The 14,391-nt window shown below is 40.1% G+C and overlaps 1 protein-coding gene across 1 annotated transcript in view; it reads right to left on the reverse strand.

Moving 5' to 3' along the window:
* LOC139459899 (ras GTPase-activating protein nGAP-like) overlaps positions 1–14,391 on the reverse strand; it is a 288,254-nt gene that overhangs the window by 83,406 nt on the left and 190,457 nt on the right. Inside the window, exon 8 of the mRNA XM_071241619.1 lies at positions 227–325. Within this exon, the coding sequence (XP_071097720.1) occupies positions 227–325 (99 nt within the window). The remainder of the gene's footprint in view (positions 1–226; positions 326–14,391) is intronic.

Here is a 14,391-nt window from a genome sequence, read left to right on the forward strand (position 1 = left end):
ATTACCCATATATTATCAGATGTATTACTAATATTTTCTGTGTCACAAACAGGGCACATGTCCAAGTATTTCTGTGCAGCGCAATTATCATCATTTCGGTAATCATTCCACCAAGCATTTGCAAAGCATTCAAGCAAAACAAATTGACACAAAAAACTCAGGAGGCAGGATTGACAGCGACAAAACTCAAAACAAAACTAAACGGAACTAAAGAGGGACTACTCACAACACATGCTGCTCAAGTTCAATAGATTTGGGGCGATTTCGTTTTCGATTCAGTCGACCGAGGCTCATACTGCGCTTCAAGGAGCCCACTAATGAGTGGCTACAAGGAAACACACAAAATAAAAACCAAACAAAATGCAACAGCCAACAAAGGAAAACAAAAATGAAATAATCAGTCAACATAAATAATAAAATTTGTTTCATAAACTTTCAAGAAATATTCTCAGAAAACTTCTCAATCATCTTGAAATGATGACAAATTCTCCATTTTGAATTTCTTGTTTCTTTCGAAATGAGAATTCAAGAAAACTCTTATTATTTAAGTACAAATAACAATAGACCATGCTCACAAGAAGTAGATGCAAAATAGATAAACAAAACTAAATGAATGAGATGACTGAGATTGATTAGTCATACAAAGATTAGACATTGAACGGCTAACAAGAAATGCTGTGATGCCAGCCAAGGAAAACTCTATTGCATTTCCAATTGTACCAATATCTGTGACCAATTCCCAAATCATTTTATTCCTTTACTGACATGGAATTTAACAAACTTAACAATATTCTTTTAATAAAATAATATTTTTGGATTATAAAAGCGAAATGGTTTTGTTAAGTATCACAATGGTAAGTACCAGGAAATGCTATTTCGTTCTCAGTGATAACATCACATGTGATCAATGATGAACAGAAATATGAACATAACAAGACAGAAAGCATTAAAACCCTCAAAAATGAGGGCTAACAGAAATAATAACAAGGCATGCACTATGGTTTGACAAGTTCACTAATAACACAGCTGACACTGAAAAGAACACATTACATTCCAAACATCAAAACGAGCCATTACATGCATCTGTCCCGTAATGGAACGATTCTGCAATAAATATTATCTTATCTTATCTTATCTTATCATGCCAAGAGAAAAATTGCCTGCAAAACAGAAGGGAATCTAAACCAGCACTTACAACATGAATAATAAGGTGATGCCGCTTGTGTCAACGCTGGTTGACAGAGCAAGACAATATCACAGTACCGACATATACTGTGATACACGGTCAACAGGAAACGGAAACGGCTGCATGAAGATAGGGAAGTGGGGGTGAATCATTATAAGGCGGCTCCACAGTCGAGCTGTAGAGCGCTGCCACCTACATCGGGAACAGACGACAAGTGGTTGCGGGTAACGTGCAGGGTCATCATCAGTAATATTTTCCAAATATTTTAATTGTCTAAAATAAGATATGATAAAATGGCAATGGTTAAATTCCAAATGAACTGAGCTAGGCCGGTGTAACAGAAACAATGTTTAGTACCTTTGGCCTCAAGCCCTGTCACACTGCCCATGACCCCTGAAGATCCGGGGTAGAATAGGTCTTCAGCAACCCATGCCTGCTGTAAGAGGCACTATGCTTGTCGTAAGAGGTGACTGATGGGATCGGGTGGTCAGGCTCGCCGACTTGGTTGCTGCATGTCATCCTAACCCAATTGCGTGGATCGATGCTCATGATGTCAATCACTGGATTGTCTGGTCCACATTTGATTATTTACAGATCGCTGTCACATAGCTGGAATATTGCTGAGTGCGGCTTAAAACAACGAACAAATACACTGCACATAGTATCAGATCTGATACTGTCGGTAGCAGCGAGAGCTGGTGTGTCATGCTTGGGTGTACACAGGGCATGGCTGTAGTCCATACAGCAACAATGTGGCTGTTAGCTGATTTGTGTTTACGTGTTGATATAGTATCACTGGTATGTAGCTGTATGTATTGGGAAGATGGAATGAATGAATGTCCATGATGAACTGAACAGAAGAATATGGATTTGTATACTCCCCAGGGAGCTGAGAATATATTGGAATGCACACTCTTCCATTATGAAGACAGGGGTAATTATGTCAAGTGCTTTGAGAATACCTCTCTAAAGCGTGTGGAGTCTTGTGCTGTTTGTAAGTGGATATTATTAATAAAACAATTCTTTCTCATATTATTATCTTATTATTATCATATATACATTTTACGTCCACCACTGCTTCTGACACACTGCGTGATTCACCTTGTAAACCATCGGCACAACGTATCTGCCTAACAGTAACCCAAATCTCATCCGAAATTTAATTCAATCTAGTCTCTGATAGGCTCTGCCTGCCAGGGTCTCACACCTCAGAAGTCAGTGTCACAAGCATGCATATTCTTTAACTTACCAGAAGGTAGACTTGCACATGTCTCTACGGCAATAATTATTAGCTTCAATCATAATTTCTAGATTATGTAAATAATAAGAACAAGTTGTCCCTATAAGAGACTGGAGTCCTAAGATGTACTGTCCTCATATCTAGACTTGCCTATTAGGAGGTTAGAATTACTACACATCCATGGACTTTTCTTTCAGTACAGCCTTGGAGCAAGGCTAGTTCCCTTACAGCCAGCAAGTTTTTCCAGTTTATCTCTTCCGACTCTGATTGATACCACATGGACATACTGTTTCATTTTCCAGGCTTGGATTTACTTTACTTTCATCCTCATTTGAGCAGACTAATTTATTGGAAATGCTGCATCTTAATTCAATGATTAAGAACACTGAATGAAACATGGCCCCGTTTATCAAATTCTAATTGCCCCAAATTGAATAAACTTAAGTTCAAATTTAATCGAAATAATTTAAGAGATTCTTCATACAGGATGATGGATCAAATTAGATTTAATTCAATTGAAATTCCTTTTTTACAAAATACTTCTCATCCAAGAAGACAGATCTCAGCTCGCTACGAGGCATTCAATCTAAAACATCGTTTATCTTGCATTGTCGTGTCTCAATCCCAGGGCAGGACCTCACCGCTCTCATGACCATCCATATTCAACTTCTCAATTTCTAACAAAAACGTATTTAAACGGTTTCTCATTTCCTGAATGAGATTCATTAAAACTGAAACTTCAACATCTGGCCAGATTGTGAATGAGTGTCAGTGATGGGAGCACACAACTGTCTCAAAACAGGGAACAGGAACTACAACACGGTTCCTTTGGATCAAAAATAGAAACCAGGAATCCATATCAGACTTCAAAACCACAATATCTGCACAAGGAACCAGTGAATAATTTTAAAAAAGAAACCGATTTGAAACTCATAACTATTTATGTACATAAAACAACATTCTCCGACTGTACTTAATATGATTTGTACTTACAAGTTTCACAGAGGAAGCCATGAAACAACATAGTTTGATATCTGAGAACTAGGAAATATGAACCCTGTACACTACAATTGCTCCATACAAAAATCACACATCAAACTTCGAGAATACTTCCTGTAGGGACAATGGCGCCTAGAAACCAAAAACGTACCAAGACAACCAGACCTGGACAAAATACGATTTAGATATTCACCTTTTCGCAAACACCTGGTATTATTACTATTTGACAGTGATTCATAAACACATGCTCATGTTATAGTCAGAATCGTACAATCGACTCTGTTTTTTTAAGAGATTTCTTATGAAAATGGAAAGGTTTTTGTCATTTTTATTATTATCCACTAAGATTAGTGAAACAGTCAAACCCCCTCCCATTGGCTGCCATATACAATATCGGGGAAGGTATACAGTAATTTGTTCACTATCTACACCGGAATGTCTGATGAGGTAACCAAACTGGAACAGATCCAGAGGCAGCCATTAGGAATGCAGATTTTTGTGAACAAAACACTGAAACATACTGAGGTGAGTTGGGCATGTTATGTTTTCAAGAAGCTGACTTCACAGAGCAAGCTGTTTCCCATCCAACCCAGTCAGGCTCTGCAGGAGATATTGGTGGTGGTGTCTGGGAAGTGTTCACAACAAAACATTCGCAAAAGCACTGCCTTATGGATCTTACGTCATTTTGTGGAAATCCAGAAGTCAATTTGTCTTCACTGACGTCTTAATTTCATTCTAAAAATACAAATGTATAAAACCACCCAAATAGCCATGAAATATAGGTTTTCAATAATGGAAGTGTAACAAAAGAACATCCACTGTTACTTTACAAAAGATCCTCCCAAACTCCTACTGTATTGTCAGGTTACAACGTTCCCTAGATAAGATAAGACGTATTTATTGCAAGAAACATTCCATTACGGAACAGAGGTAATTTTGTAGACATACACAAAATCAATTGACATAAACATACATGCAACATTTCGAGAGTATTTACAGGAGAAGTAATCCTTTCTGTCCATTTTAAGTTGTGACCAGACACTGACACCTAGCCTTGCTCCAAGGCTGTACTGAAAGAAAAGTCCATGGATGTGTAGTCATTCTATCCTCCTAATAGGCAAGTCTGGATATGTTGATAGTACAGGACTCCAGTCTCTATAGACTGTTCTTATTATTTACATACACAAGAAATTATGATTTAAACAAAATATTATTGCCTTAAAGACTTGTGCAAGTCTAACTGGTATCCACACACTGCCTATATTCATTAAGCATATCTTTACACTGAGCAGACTGTTGGCACTAATGCCAATATCCTTGTATCTCCCTGCATGGTGAAATGTACCTGGCATCCCAGTCTCCCTGACAGCCTCATCAGTGTGATAACACTTGATATACACCACACCCTCTCCAGCACCACCTTCAGTACACAGTTTATTACCTGTGTCATAAACTGTTGCCCTCTTCACTTGAGCAATAACAGTTAATCTGGACTCGCATCTTTGACAATGCACAATACTGAAGTATTAACTAGTTATAAGAATTATCACCATTAATTGCTCATTAAAAATAATACATTTCCTTCAAATAGACCAATATATTTTTAGGGGGATTTGACCCATGCCAACTAGTAGGCCTGATTCTTTTTTGACTTCAAGCCTTACAGGGGCGGTAGGGTAGCCTAGTGGTAAAGCGTTCACTCATCACATCAAATACCCGGGTTCCATTCCCCACATAGGTGTGAAGCCTATTTCTGGTGTCCCCTGCTGTGATATTGCTGTGATATTGCTGTGATATTGCTGTGATGTTGCTGGAATATTGCTACAATAATAAGCAGCGTAAAAACCCAACTCACTCAATTTAACTTCTTGAACTGGTTATAACAAAATTAAAAATTTTGAAAAGGATAAAAAACAAAATAAACAAATAATATAAAGATCTATAAAAAATATAAACAAAAACCTACTTTGTCAGTCAGATGACTCAAATTTGATGATGACATTCAATAAGACAAAATATGATATACTTATTAAAAAAACACTCCATTACGGAACAGAGGCAATAGAGTATACATACACTAATAGCAAATACGACTCTTGCTCAGAAATTGTTTGATCAAAGTTAAAACAATCAAGATATCAGTAAAGCTTTCAAAAAGTTTTTTTGTAGCCATATAGAGGACATTTCCAAATTTGACACAACAGTGACAAAAATGATATCAGATGCAATTCCCTATTTTGACTTATACTATATGTTCCCATGTTTTTTCAGGTGAACAGTTGACTTGCCTTTGCATGTGTTTTGATGGGTGCCACCAGTATGGCACGATACGCTCACCTTTTGGCAAGCACATGGTATCATCACTATTTGATAGTGATACATACACACATGCTTATGATATAGTCGGAATTGTTCAATCAACTCTGCTTAATGCAGAGATTTCTATCGGATATGAAAAGGGTTTTGTCGCTTAATTTACCTAACGATACAGAAAGAGTCTCTCAGAAGTCACACAGGGCACTTATTACAATCTCAAGAACTAGCCTGCATACAGGTACCAGGCCTCCGAGTCAGTCATCGATAAAATGACTTTGCTCCACTGGAGCCTGCAGTAAACTACATTTATGACGAACACGCTCATAATGAACTACCGTATTCGACGTAATAAGCGCCCCGCTCTAATAAGCGCCCACGGCAATATTTGCTAATATATTTTGGAAAGTGAACAATCCCAATTAGCATCCCTTCCGATTGATCAATGTACACAAGACTTAATTATTAGTGTATAATACGCACTCGTGTGTTATATGCACCCTTAATTATGGGCAATTAAATTCTCCAAAAATATATCTGTCGTATATAAACAGTTCAGACCATCAGCATAAACCACGAAATTTATCTTTCAACTGTTTTTTTCCACCGAAATAATATTCTGATAAGAGGCCCCTATTTCTAATTTTGAGAGCGCCCTGGGTGCTTATAATGTCAAATACAGTAATCGATATAACAAACTTCGTTTTTAGCTCGACAATTTGTTGTATATATGCATATTACGAACTAGGGTTATTACGAACAAAAATTGGCAGTCCCTTTGAGTTCGTTATGACCGTAGTTTACTGTATATGGTTTAACAAACAGCCCCTGACATGGATGATAGTTAATTTACTTCATTAATACCTAAGCGCTCATGTAAAACATCACACTCCCATCACACACGAGACTAACAGATGTGCAAGGTTTGTGTTCTGCTGTGATGTCTGGGGTATGTGTGCTATGTGTAGAGGTGTATATACAGTGTACAGAGGGGAATTATGGCCTGTATCTACATGGGACAAGATAAGGGGATGGTGCATCTGCCACAACACGTGTTGGGCTGCAGTCTTCCATTATCTTTTATCCCAGAGAAACATCCCATGAAACACGGTCCTGGGTTTATTCTGTCCTGTGAAGTGTTATCTGCAACTACATCAACAACAGCTACCTCGCTGCTGGCGACGTGCTTCATACATTTTATACACCAGCAGTCACATTTATATGGTTAGTCGAACAAGAAATCACAGCACCTATCATCAAAATATCTACTAACAAATCTGCCAATGAATTGTGCCTCAACTTGGTTTTAGGAGAAAGAATCGGTAGGCACCAATAAGGAAGGTATCAGACCAGACCAAGGACTGATATTAAAAAGGAAAAGAGGATAACAAACTGATGTCCATAAAATGGCTGAGTCACAAAAATTGATATCAGTTGTCATCCTCTTTGCTGATTCGGTTCAAGTCAAATTTGTAGTTTTGTCAGCATTTAAATAAGAGAAAGAAATCCTTGGTACAAGCAGAGTCCTATGTATGATTCAAACTATATCATCATTTGTTTATCAATCAGTGTCAATTAGTAATGATACTGGGATTGGGAAAAGGTGTGATAGAATTTTGAAAGTGACCTTGACCTTCACTAAAAGTGAGTGAGTGAGTGAGTGAGTGTGGTTTTACGCCGCTTTTAGCAAAGATATTACGGCAGGGGACACCACAAATGGGCTTCACACATTGTACCCAGCGGGAATTGAACCCGGTTTTCTTCAATAAATAGTATCTTATCTTATCTTATCCATCACTGAACTTTCTGAGCTTCATTCTTAAAAACTTAAGCGCATCTACACATCGACCTCCATGCAGACTTACGACAGACATGCCACTAAGGTTGTACTCTTAAAACTATCTTAATGTTACGATGAATGTAACTCCCATGCTTTAGCGAAGACTTGTGCTAAACTCACTTGTGTAGACTGGGCCCTGTTTCAGGAAGTCATCTTAGTGCTAAGATCGAACTTGTCTTACTAAGACCGCTTTGTGAAACAGGGCCCTGGACTGCTAGGATGACAGCTTCGGGGTCTGTTCACAACTTATCTCTCTGTCATTCTCTACACAGCCTGAAGTGGGCAACATTAGGCTCAGATGACGAATTTTCTACAAAAGTATCTCAGTATCAGAGAAGATGTCTCCTCAATATCAGAGTAGATGTGTCCTCAATATCAGTAGACGTCTCCTCAATATCAGAGTAGATGTGTCCTCAATATCAGTAGACGTCTCCTCAATATCAGAGTAGATGTCTCCTCACTATCAGAGTAGACATCTCCTCAATATCAGAGTAGATGTCTCCTCACTATCAGAGTAGACATCTCCTCAATATCAGAGTAGATATCTCCTCACTATCAGAGTAGATGTCTCCTCAATATCAGAGTAGATGTCTCCTCACTATCAGAGTAGACATCTCCTCAATATCAGAGTAGATGTCTCCTCACTATCAGAGTAGACATCTCCTCAATATCAGAGTAGATGTCTCCTCACTATCAGAGTAGACATCTCCTCAATATCAGAGTAGATGTCTCCTCACTATCAGAGTAGACATCTCCTCAATATCAGAGTAGATGTCTCCTCACTATCAGAGTAGACATCTCCTCAATATCAGAGTAGATGTCTCCTCAATATCAGAGTAGATGTCTCCTCAATATCAGAGTAGATGTGTCCTCAATATCAGAGTAGATGTGTCCTCAATATCAGAGTAGATGTCTCCTCAATATCAGAGTAGATGTGTCCTCAATATCAGAGTAGATGTGTCCTCAATATCAGAGTAGACCTCTCTTCACTATCAGAGTAGATGTCTCCTCACTATCAGTAGACGTCTCCTCAATATCAGAGTAGACGTCTCCTCAATATCAGAGTAGATGTCTCCTCACTATCAGAGTAGACATCTCCTCAATATCAGAGTAGATGTCTCTTCACTATCAGAGTAGATGTCTCCTCAATATCAGAGTAGACATCTCCTCAATATCAGAGTAGATGTCTCCTTACTATCAGAGTAGATGTCTCCTCAATATCAGAGTAGATGTCTCCTCACTATCAGAGTAGATGTCTCCTCAATATCAGAGTAGATGTCTCCTCAATATCAGAGTAGACGTCTCCTCACTATCAGAGTAGACGTCTCCTCAATATCACACTGCACATCTCAATATCAGAGTAGACGTCTCCTCAATATAAGACCAGACGTCTCCTCAATATCAGAGTAGACGTCTCCTCACTATCAGAGTAGACATCTCCTCAATATCAGAGTAGATGTCTCCTCAATATCAGACAACACATCTCAATATCAGAGTAGACGTCTCCTCAATATAAGACCAGACGTCTCCTCAGTATCAGAGTAGATGTCTCCTCAATATCAGAGTAGACGTCTCCTCAATATCAGAGTAGACGTCTCCTCGATATCAGACTACACATCTCAATATCAGAGTAGACGTCTCCTCAATATAAGACCAGACGTCTCCTCATTATCAGAGAAGATGTCTCCTCACTATCAGACTAGACATCTCCTCACTATCAGAGTAGACGTCTCCTCACTATCAGACTAGACATCTCCTCACTATCAGAGTAGACGTCTCCTCACTATCAGACGTGTGTTTCTCTACATCAGCAGCAGGTAAAAACAAGCCAATGCACTGAGAATTCCAGAGCCCCAGACCACAGGGATATCTGTTTGTTGAAAGCAGTGAAAATTGGCGCTGCAACTACTTATGTTCCTCTAAATCCACTGGTTCACCCACAAATCAGGAACAATGTAGCTAAAATAACCCAAAGGTGGGAAACAGAGGATGATCATTATTGAAACTGTAGACAGTATAGTGAAAAAACCCTCATGTATGTCACTTAAAGTCCTGTACAAACAACTCCACCTGAAGCACCTACAGCCAGGGACCAGATCTGACACTAATGGCCGCAGGAACCATGCTAGGTTTTCCATGTATGTTTGTGTAGGTAACCTCCCTTTGCTTGCTCTACAAACACCTCCAGGGGGCGCTGCTGTCAGGTGACATGTCTGCAAGTGCAGCCCACAGCTAAGACTGCAGGTATAGCTTTCATAGTTTTCCATACCTCTCATCACAGTAGACCCTCTGTTGTGTACCTCTCATCACTCATTCAACCATTGATGACGAAAAACACTACTTACTTCACTGTATTAAACACACTCAAGAAAGAAATATACTCTTTGAAAAATTATCCAGACAAAATGTAAATGTAAATGTCCACAGTCATGAAGACAAATTATTTCACTACATCCTGTCAAATAATGAAGCAGTCAATATCAACTGCATTTGTTTCCATATCTATCATTTCAAACAATAAATACCCCTTCATAATCAACCGTTGACATTTTATGTATAATAATATCATCAAATATGTAATATTGATTGTTTTGTTTTTATATGTGTCTACAGGAATGTAAATTATGTATGTTGGGATATATATGTATATATGAATCATAATGTCTCGTCTTTTATAATTCCATCTGTCCCGTAATGGAACGTTTCTGCAATAAATATTATCTTATCTTACCTTATATCTTATCTTATCTCTGCTTAAAGCAGTCAATTGTAAGATTCCAACAAGATCCTAAGCATGTGTTTGTGAATCACTATCAAATTGTGATGACACCAGGCGTTCATGAAGACACTGTTCCGACTGACTGGCATGGTTTACTGGAGGAATCATGAACTGTCTAGAACACTGTCACATACAAGGTTAATTCACATTAACATAACTGTACAGTTTGTTACTTGTGACAGTGATTATAAATGGGTATATACTAGGGCTGGGACGAGTCCAAATCTACTACCCGGGTATCCGACCCCCTATTACCTGACCCTACCCGGGTATCCGACCCCCTATTACCAGACCCTACCCGGGTATCCGACTCCCTATTACCTGACCCTACCCGGGTATCCAACCCCCTATTACCTGACCCTACCCGGGTATCTGACCCCCTATTACCTGACCCTACCCGGGTATCTGACCCCCTATTACCCGACCCTACCCGGGTATCCGACCCCCTATTACCTGACCCTACCCGGGTATCCGACCCCCTTTTACCTGACCCTACCCGGGTATCCGACCCCCTATTACCCGACCCTACCCGGGTATCTGACCCCGTTACCTGACCCTACCAGGGTATCCGACCCCCTATTACCTGACCCTACCCGGGTATCCGACACCCTATTACCTGACCCTACCCGGGTATCTGACCCCCTATTACCTGACCCTACCCGGGTATCCGACCCCGTTACCTGACCCTACCCGGGTATCCGACCCCCTATTACCCGACCCTACCCGGGTATCCGACCCCGTTACCTGACCCTACCAGGGTATCCGACCCCCTATTACCTGACCCTACCCGGGTATCCGACACCCTATTACCTGACCCTACCCGGGTATCTGACCCCCTATTACCTGACCCTACCCGGGTATCCGACCCCCTGTTACCTGACCCTACCCGGGTATCCGACCCCCTATTACCTGACCCTACCCAGGTACCCACTACAGGTCTCAAGAGTTGGGAACAAGATGTCTGATTAGAAATTGTTTCATCACAGCCCAGGCAGTAACTATTTAGATACATGTTTCAAACGATCTGATCATGCGTACACGGAAGTTGACTGAAGCCTTATCTTTACTCAAACATATACAAGTCAAAAGGAATGGATATATCGTCAGAGAGACATGTAGTGTAACCACTGAGCTATAGTGAGTTTTTGTCATTAAACAAAATATCACAAGACTAACCACAGGTCCGGGTAGTCATGTGGGTACACGAGTCCTACTCAGGACCCATCGAGTACCCGAGTTACCCATCCCAGGCCTAGTATATACAATGGACATTATAGATTATCTCTGATCATGCTTCTGATCTGATATTCTTTATTATTAATAACTTTAAGTTTTTGGACATCTTCTAAGCTCGAAACTTGAATCAGTATATCTTGCTATTTTTGGTATTACAGACTCTGATTTACTATTAAGCAAATCAATCATTTGTCCATCTGTTCCTAATTTATGACTTAATTTATCTCCATACACATTAAACACATTACCCAATCACAAGTGGCTGCTGCTGCAGCAGAGATTCAGCTGTCATTAGTGTCCCAGGTCAACCACCCCCTCCCCCACACCTGTCTCTGTACTCATGGTGTATCCAATCCCACCAGTTAATACAAGTCAGGTCTAGACCAGCCACTCCAGCTCTACCTCTGAAGTAGACTAACACACAGTCCTCTGAACATATAAAACGTGGATAGAAACAAGTAAAAAGTGAAAAGGAGCCCCAAGGAGACGGAAGGTTTTGAACCTGAACCTGTGGAAAATCTAGACTTACTTCAGTTAGGGCTATGGCATTGCTCCAACAGCTGGGCGGAAGGGACAAGAATATGGTTCATGGACTGTGAGACTGATTAAGTCGGAAGCTTTGGTCCTGCCCCACACTGAAGCACATGTAGCACATGTGGTGTATCACGGCCAAAAGTGTCTCAAACATTGTTCAGGATACGTTCTCTAAAAGATCTGCCAAACTCATAATAATTATGTTGTCACATAATTCCTTTAAATGCTGTTATTAATCACTTGCATCGACTGTGTGCAATTATGTAAGTCCTTCTATGTAGACTTACATTAAATATGTTACATCATTAGCAGAGGGTGTTTTGTACAATATAATATCTTGAATTTTGAAATCTTGAAGTGACTTCTTTCTTTTTCTAAAATGCCTTTATTTACACAGCAGAGAATGTGTAATAATAATATAGCACAATCAACATTCACTCAGGAGTGGAATTTAGATCATCATCATCATCATCATCATCATCATCATAATGACCTCTCATGTAACTTGTTTGGGGATAATTAAATCACCCAGTAGTCAGCTTGGGGATGTCCAGTGTTGAGGTCGGCGTACACATCCTGCCACCCCTCCCACATCAGTACAATCCACTGTGTAATTAACACAATTATATTTTTCCTCTATTAGCGGTCAAGGGAGACAATAACAGCCGAAGTGCGGAGGGTGAGGTTCCATGCTGTCTGGGGACAAGTGCCCAACGATCTGTGCCCCGCGTCACGTGGTCACCCACCACTAATCTGAATCGTCTGCACTGAAAGTCGGTTACACAGTAAGTAATTGGGAGCCTGTCTGCATTTAATAGGTCTCTTTACTACTTACTGTTATGCGGCTCAGCAAAAACAAAGAGCAACACAGCCAAGCGACACATCCGCAACACTTACTATTCAGCAAAACAAATACTGCTGTTTACTCGCCAACATTACGATAATCCCCCATCTCTGTAGTGAAACGTCTACCCCCATCTACCAAGCCAACATTTGATAACCTCCACTTTTGCACCACAAAAAATCCACAAGAAGTGCCATGTATTCAAAATACATCCTTATTCAATGTGGAAATTCTCTAGTTTCTCTATCCTTACTTGCTGTTCTGGAATCTGTAGTTTATTTTTACCATTTCTTTCAGAATTTGCCTTTTCATGAACCTTTTCAAGTGTTACATACATTATGACTACTAACCGATAAAAACAGAAATCCTAATATCTGTTAAGTGAGTGAGTGAGTTGGGTTTAACGCTGCTTTGAACAGTATTCCAGTTATATCACGGCTTGTCAGCTTAATGTGGGAGCCTGAAAGTGATGCAGGTCTCAGACGTTAACCACTTCGGTAAAACTCACGAGCACGGGTATGGTGCTGACAAACCTAGAAACATAACACACAATCACAGGTTTCTGGCGTGCCCATGGGACGCGGCTTAGACAACTGGGCAACCTGTGCCCCCTATCTGTTAAGTCAAATAACTTCAGTTAGACCATTTTCTTTCATGCCTCCTGATACTTAATCTATTCATTTGTCGATTCAGTAAAAACACAGAAAATTCAGAAAAATACAGAACTGATTCTGGAAGAATATCAACAAATATTTTTTACTCCAAAAAGGTTCCAGTTGCAAATAACGGTAACAGCACGCATCTGTTCCCGACAATACCACACAAATATAATTTGGCTTCAGTTTTTACACACAAGAAATAAGTGTTCACTGATGTTCTGAACCGGTGTTGTGGGTCCAAAAATATTTGTTTGGCTCCTGTTTCCAGAGAATTTCTTTTTACATCTTGAAGCGCTGACATAAGGGAATGTCTGTCTCTCCACTCCTTCCCCCACCCTAAGATATGAAATGGTAGGTCCCTGAGTAAATGATATCAACTGTTCTTCATAAAACTGGCAAAAACAACACAATCTCTTAATAAACCATCAACAACATTGGCCAGAAATAATTATGTCTAAACCTTTATGTGTGAAAGAAGTGGGGTGTTCTTCTGAGGATGAGAGGTATTCCCCTGACGACGAGAGGGGTTCCTCTGAGGACGAGAGGTGTTCCTCTGAGGATGAGAGGTGTTCCTCTGAGGAAGTGTGGTGGTCCTCTGAGGACATGAGGTGTTCCTCTGAGGACGAGAGGTGTTCCTCTAAGGATGAGAGGTGTTCCTCTGAGGACATGAGATGTGTTCCTCAGAGGATGAGATGCGTTCCTCTGAGGATGAGAGGTGTTCCTCTGAGGATGACAGGTGGTCCTCTGAGGACGAACACTCT

This window comes from Haliotis cracherodii, unplaced genomic scaffold (genome assembly GCF_022045235.1).
Source record: "Haliotis cracherodii isolate W230 unplaced genomic scaffold, xgHalCrac1.p SCAF_13, whole genome shotgun sequence".
NCBI classification, from domain to species: Eukaryota; Metazoa; Mollusca; class Gastropoda; order Lepetellida; family Haliotidae; genus Haliotis; species Haliotis cracherodii.